Source organism: Dromaius novaehollandiae, chromosome 4 (genome assembly GCF_036370855.1).
Source record: "Dromaius novaehollandiae isolate bDroNov1 chromosome 4, bDroNov1.hap1, whole genome shotgun sequence".
Lineage (NCBI taxonomy): Eukaryota > Metazoa > Chordata > Aves > Casuariiformes > Dromaiidae > Dromaius > Dromaius novaehollandiae.
Genome location: NC_088101.1, coordinates 13,751,814 through 13,757,813, shown reverse-complemented (window position 1 = coordinate 13,757,813; position 6,000 = coordinate 13,751,814). Strand labels below are relative to the sequence as shown.

General features: G+C 49.3%; 1 protein-coding gene across 4 annotated transcripts in view; it reads right to left on the bottom strand.

The window, feature by feature from the left end:
* Positions 1-208: 208 nt before the first annotated feature.
* Positions 209-6,000, bottom strand: part of HERC3 (HECT and RLD domain containing E3 ubiquitin protein ligase 3) — a 53,624-nt gene continuing 47,832 nt past the window's right edge. For 3 of the 4 annotated variants that reach the window (XM_026117867.2, XM_064510455.1, XM_026117866.2), the window contains 3 exons: positions 4,561-4,744; positions 3,699-3,801; positions 209-1,975 (listed from right to left, as the gene is read on the bottom strand). In XM_026117867.2, coding sequence (XP_025973652.1) covers positions 1,767-1,975; positions 3,699-3,801; positions 4,561-4,744 — 496 coding nt within the window. In that variant the 3' untranslated portion in view covers positions 209-1,766. The remainder of the gene's footprint in view (positions 1,976-3,698; positions 3,802-4,560; positions 4,745-6,000) is intronic. The other variant, XR_010388879.1, reaches the window with a different exon arrangement.

Below are 6,000 nucleotides of genomic sequence, written 5' to 3'. Positions count from 1 at the left end.
GCGGAGCCCTTGGCGCGGGTGCCGGCAGCTGCACCGCAGCGCGCCGGGGAGGCAGAGGGACCAAACCCCGCGCCGGGAGCTGCTCAAACCTCACTGCAGCCCCTCCTTTGCCTTCGACACAAAGGCAGCCATTCTGTCTGAATTAGACATCAAATTTATTGCATAATACTGAACTATGTACACACACATAGAAAATAAACATTTGATATAATTGTATATTTGTCTTTAATGCTGCATTATAAAGAGGCTGGAGGGCTCTCAGTGTAGCCACCAGCTTGTCTTTAAAAAAAAAAAAACCCAGAAGCTGAAAACCTTTTGTTACGAGGTGCAAAGTTCAATATTATATATTGAACATGGTGCATAAATACTGTATGTCGTAATAACAAGTCCATTCCAAAACCACCATAGGCTTAAAATGAGATTTACACCAAGACTTGAAAAATGGGGGATCATTCAAACTTCATTTAATGAGGGATGGGATTGGGGTGAAGAGGATAAAGGCTCTCTTATCTTGTAGAATATATTTAGTTCATGCTTTTGCCTACTCAACTCTTAATGTACATTTCCAACCTAATTCATACAGATTGTCCTTTAGGGGCCCCCAGCACTTACTGGGCAAAATAGCTGACAAGTGAAAGGGCTTCTCTCAAACAGCTTAAACCCCAGAAAATAATCCCAACTTGAAAAATAAAACCAATCTCCAAAGAGAGGGTTAATACATGAACGTAGGTTTCATGCTTATTTCTTCTTCTCTGACCTCATGAGATTGGAGAGCTTGCAAACACACACACACACGCACACACACACACGCACACACACACGCACACGCACGCACGACTTCTGGAAAAAGGCAGCAGCAGTAAAAGCAGCCACCCCACCTTGTATTGGAACAACACGTCTGCTCAGATGGAAAAACAGGGCCCAGTTAAGCCCACCCTGTCTATCTTGTAGACTTACCAACATAGAAACACAATACAAGAGAGATGCAATTTGAGAAACCCATTATTATAGGTACGGTTTGTTCTTCCAAAAGCCTGAACACAACCCCCGCTCCAGAGGAGTCTGAGGCTTTTTTAAGAAGACATTGCTTGGGAACAAAATTTGAGACAAAAGAAGAAAAACAAGCCAACCCCACAAACCACTGTACTCACCGTGAGACAGCCTGGTGCAAGAAGGCAGAGCATGTACCATAACAAATACACTGTACTGGGAGGTCACAAATGACACCCCAGCCCAGTACCCGCCTGCCCGGACCGAGGGGCAGAGGGGACATACCCATTCAAAGCAAGCAAGAACCAGCTTGCATTAAAAAGGGAGGGAAAAAGGGTAGGGAAAAATCACAGCTTTTCAAAAAGAAGATTACTATTTCATCCTGAATTTCCACCATAGCCTAAAATGCAAAAAACATCAACATATTTAAACTGGACTAAAAGGAGAGGTAAGTCTGTGTGGGCAGGGGCAGTAAAAGCAAACTACAAGGAGTTGCTGGGAGGGCAGTGGTGCAAAGTGAGAAAGGAAACAACAAAAAATCCCACTGAACTGATTTCCTTCAGTGGATTAGAAAAAATTCAAAGGAATAGTCTCTCCCTGCTGAAATCCCAGAAAATGCTGACAGCATCAGGCTGAGATTCTGCATCATCTGTATCTATTATTACTATTAATTATATTTTTCCCCAAAACGTTCTGATCCATTCCCTTACAAAAATAAAGCCAACCCCACTGTTTCTTTCCTCGGTACCCAAGCGTCTGTGTCTCTTCCCTACCGGTCAAGCTAAGCTAAAGCCCTCATAGTGATCGATGGCTTGGATGAGCCGGGCGCTGAGGACCTCCTTGCTGCTGTACTGGGGCAGGTCCAGAAGGTTGTAGCAGGTGTGAGCCACGGGCAGGTACTGCTCACCGCTGGCAGTGGACTGGATCACGATGCGCAGGCTCGACATGCCGTAGATGGGGATGCGGTCGCTGCCCGTCAGAAACACTGGAAAAGCAGAGGGAAGGCAGGTGGGTTAGGGCGGGCGAGCTGGTGCCCGGGGCAGACCCCATCGCTGCACAGCCGCTGGCCTCACTGTGCATGTTTTGGCCAGTTTGCCCAGCTCGAGCACGCAGGACAACTGCTTTGCTGCTCATTTTTTTGGGAAAAAAACTAACTGGAACATGTGTGCCTCTTCGGCAGTCGTCCGCCAGTGCGTCTGTTAAAGGTGGCAGCTCGCCCCGGGGAGCAGAGCTGTGCAGGGGGGCACCACGTGGCCCTGGAGACCACAAATGACTCGAGCACTGCCCTGATCCTCATCCAGAGGAAAGGACCGGCGCCGTGACCACTCGCTTGCAGCTGCCCAGGCTCACACGAACGTGCTCAGCTCCTCCCTGTCCACCTCGCATTAGAAGGAAAGGTCACGAGCCACCACCAGGCTGGTGGTTCAGCCTACACTTCCCTGAAGCCATGTTATTTTTTTGCAAGGGCAATAAAAATTGGGTTTTATCCTACAGCCTTTGCCAAAGCAACATCTTCCTTGAAGCGTGTGCTGATATGAAAGATAGCTGCAGGCAGGGGAGCTGCACCAGCAAAAATTTGGCCACGTGTTGCTGGGTTTGTTGTTAGAAGGACGAGGGCTGTTCCCTAGGACTGGCACGGGTAAGTGAACAGGAAAGGACTCTGCAAGGGTCAGTTTAAAGAAGGTCTGAGAACTGAACGGTTGATTAAACATCACTTCTGGGAGCTAAGTTCATCTAGAACATTTAAAGCTGAAAAATCCATCAACAGTATCAAGAGAAAAGTGCTTTCCTCAGCACGCCTCCGTCTCTGTGGTTGGGACCAAATGTTTCTGAACATATATAGATTAGCGGGTACAAGAACAGGAAACAAAACCAGGCCAAAATAAAGATGGGCTCTTTTCAGCGGTTTCCCAGGTTAATGCTATCCCCAAGGGAACAAAAGCTGTCAGCTGTAGCAACAAACTCAGAACCATCTGCCCTTAAAACCACGTATTTCTATTCCCCTCCCACTTTGTCCCCAAGTAAAGTGAGCCCCCCAGCAGCTCAGATCTGCGGGTGGCTGGGACACTCAAAGGAAAACACAGCCACGCACTGTGTCCGTGTGTCCTGCTGAATGCAGAGCACACCCTCCCTGAGGCCGTTTTTTCAGGGGGTTTCCTCTCCTCCTCAGCACAGCACCATCCTAGCACAGGGACACCAACGGGAGGGAGGGCAGCCATCTGTGACCTGCTCACTCCCATGCGCGGCCCCGTTTTCCTGCTACATGATACATGAGCTTCTCCACTTGCCACCCCACAACTGCCCTGTTGCCCCCCGTAGGAGTGTGGCAACGCCTGCAAACAGCCCGCAGAAGAGGCAACCAGACTGCAGAAGGGCACTGGGGTTGCTACGAATTCACCACGTGGCGACATGTGTGCACGCTCCCTGCGAGAGAGACTGCACTGGATCGCGCGCTGCAGAGATCAGCTGTGATGCCACGTGCTTCTAAAGACAGAAACGCAGGGATTTTGAGGGTGAGAATGAACCCAGAAGAGAAAACCAATAGAGGGAGAAAGCAGGAGATTATCTGACTAGTAGAAAACTCGGGGGCTAGCCATTCAGTTTGGATCATCTTCCAGCCATTAATGCAGGAACCTGGGAGCTGGGCTGACACACACATCCAATTTTCCAATTTCAGGAGACAGCCTGCATCACTGCAAGATACTTACAGAGAAATTTCTTCTTCTTTTCCAAGGGAAATGCATGAAAGGTTTCCCAAAACATTCTCACAGTTGGGTGGGTCGCAGTGTAGTCTCCTTTATAGACAGCACTCTGTTAAAACCAAAAAGTCGCATCATTTCACCTGGCAGTAGAAAGCAGAAACAAGCAGAAACCAGAGCTGATCTCTCCTGGTATCTGATGTCAGGTCCATGTCTGACAGTCATGAAACACAGCACAAGATGTGTCACGGGCAACACCACAGCTCTAAGAACCAGAAAAGGGCTCTCCTAGCAATACGCAGAAGGAAGGTGCTACGCTTCCAGCTACTTGACTAATTAACAAGTGTAATGAGGAATCCTGCGGTGCCTGTTCACAGGCTGGACTCACGGACGGGATCACACATTCTGCATTGCAAAGCCAATTCCACTGCTGAGGCTGAGGCAGAACAAGTAACTTGCTGATCTATGCATTTTGAGAGGATACAGCTCTTGCTCTGAGTCCAGGTTCCCCTCTGAGCCCTTGGCTCTCTACTTTTTCCCCTTCTGCACTGGAGTAAGTTTCACTCTGGGTAAAGACCCCAATATTGTCTCTTCCCTTCAGTCTTAGGCTTCATCCCTAAACGGAACAGATGGAAAGCCTTCTGTCCTGTCCCTTCTCGTCCCCACTGCCCTTCCTGAGCTTTATCAGTAGCAGCAGAGCCCGGTAAGATAGGAGCTTTCATGTGAGTGACGGCAGGGTGTACAAGGAATACAGAAAAAGACATCTGCGGTTTATCACATCTCATGTTCCAGGCTAGTGCCCATCTCACCCAACTGCCCCATCCTGGTACTCGTGAAAAAGAAGAAACATAAGGCAAGAGGGAAGGTTTACCTCCTCCAGTTCCTCCCAGTTGTAGTTACTGTTTCCAACTATCATGGCCCTGAGCTCTGTGGGCTGGAAGAGTTCCAGGACTTTCCCACCACACACTTTCAGGAAGCCAGAGGAAAAGGCCGTGTACCACTCGTGGATGGACAGGTTGAAGATGTAATTCACATAGGCTTCAACAAATTCTTCCCTAGCGCATTGAGAGAGAGCAGGCAAAGGAAAGCACTTTTATTCATACGGCTGAGCAGCGGCACGGCTCGTCTTCCTGCAGAGCAATTGTGGGCCAGGGGCACGCTTGACAGGGATTAAAGAAGAAATCTCCTAAGTATTCAAAATAAAACAGCCAAACTGTTCAGCAGGCCAGAATCAAACGTTTCTGCCTATAATGTATCTTGCATACATCAGTCTCCAGCAGGTTCACCCCACTGCCATCCTCCCACTGAGCTGAGTCACTGTAACAGGGAATTAGGCAACAAGTGCTGCCACGCGTCTGCTCAACGCTTGGCAACGGCAGCAAGGGAGGTCCCCTGGCAGCCCAGGCTGCGCGTTACCAATATACCACACAGTGGCCTCCCATCCAGGTGCCAGCAGGGCCAGGAGTGAGCCAGGGTGACTCCAAGCACTGGGGAGCTGTCAGGAACAGAGCCTTTTTCTCTGTGGAGCCCACGCCTCCGCTGAGATTGCGTTAAGTAAATATCAGGATTCAGTCACCAGTTGAACACGTCCACCCTCTGGCTCAGGTCTTGCAATCCTACGTTTAGGACGTGCAAGAAATGACCTATGGCTCTTCTCGGCCCACAGGCGCCGGGGTTACTCAGCACAGGGCTGCCTGCCCATCTGCAATGACCTCCAACTGCCGGATGCCATGAGCCAGCACTCCACCAGGGAGCAAGAGCCAAACCAAACAGACGGTGCCCAGAAGACTGCCAGGTCCAAAACCAAGAGCCTCATAAAGCCCTAGCTGGTACCCTGTGATTTTTAGAGGCAGCTGCAGCTGACTCAGTCCTCGCTGAAAGTCCTGCCAGGGGTTCAATGCTTTTGAAACCAAAGCAGTAGCTTAGGGGCAAGACTGAGGAAATCCTATTCTGAAGTCTTGGTCTGAAACTGTAGGGCCGATTCTCTCTCTCCTGCCCCCGAAGGGAAATGCACCAAGAAATCAGGTTAATTCTCAAGGAATTCCCCTCGCTACAGAGCAAGAAAAGTAGTCTCAGCAAGCTATGGGGACAGAAACTGCCTCTTCACCTTCAAACTCTGGTTAAACAAATCCAGGATGTGCGCTGATCAGCATTTGGAGTACGTGGCAAAGAGAATGACTTCTCTCAGAATGATGACCCTCTTTTGCTTCAAGGGCTCCCAAGAATAGCATTAAAATAAAAACGACGTCCTGTAATCATTGGCCAGAAACTTGTGGCAGGCCTCAGCCAAACTCGTCTCTAGATTTTGTTA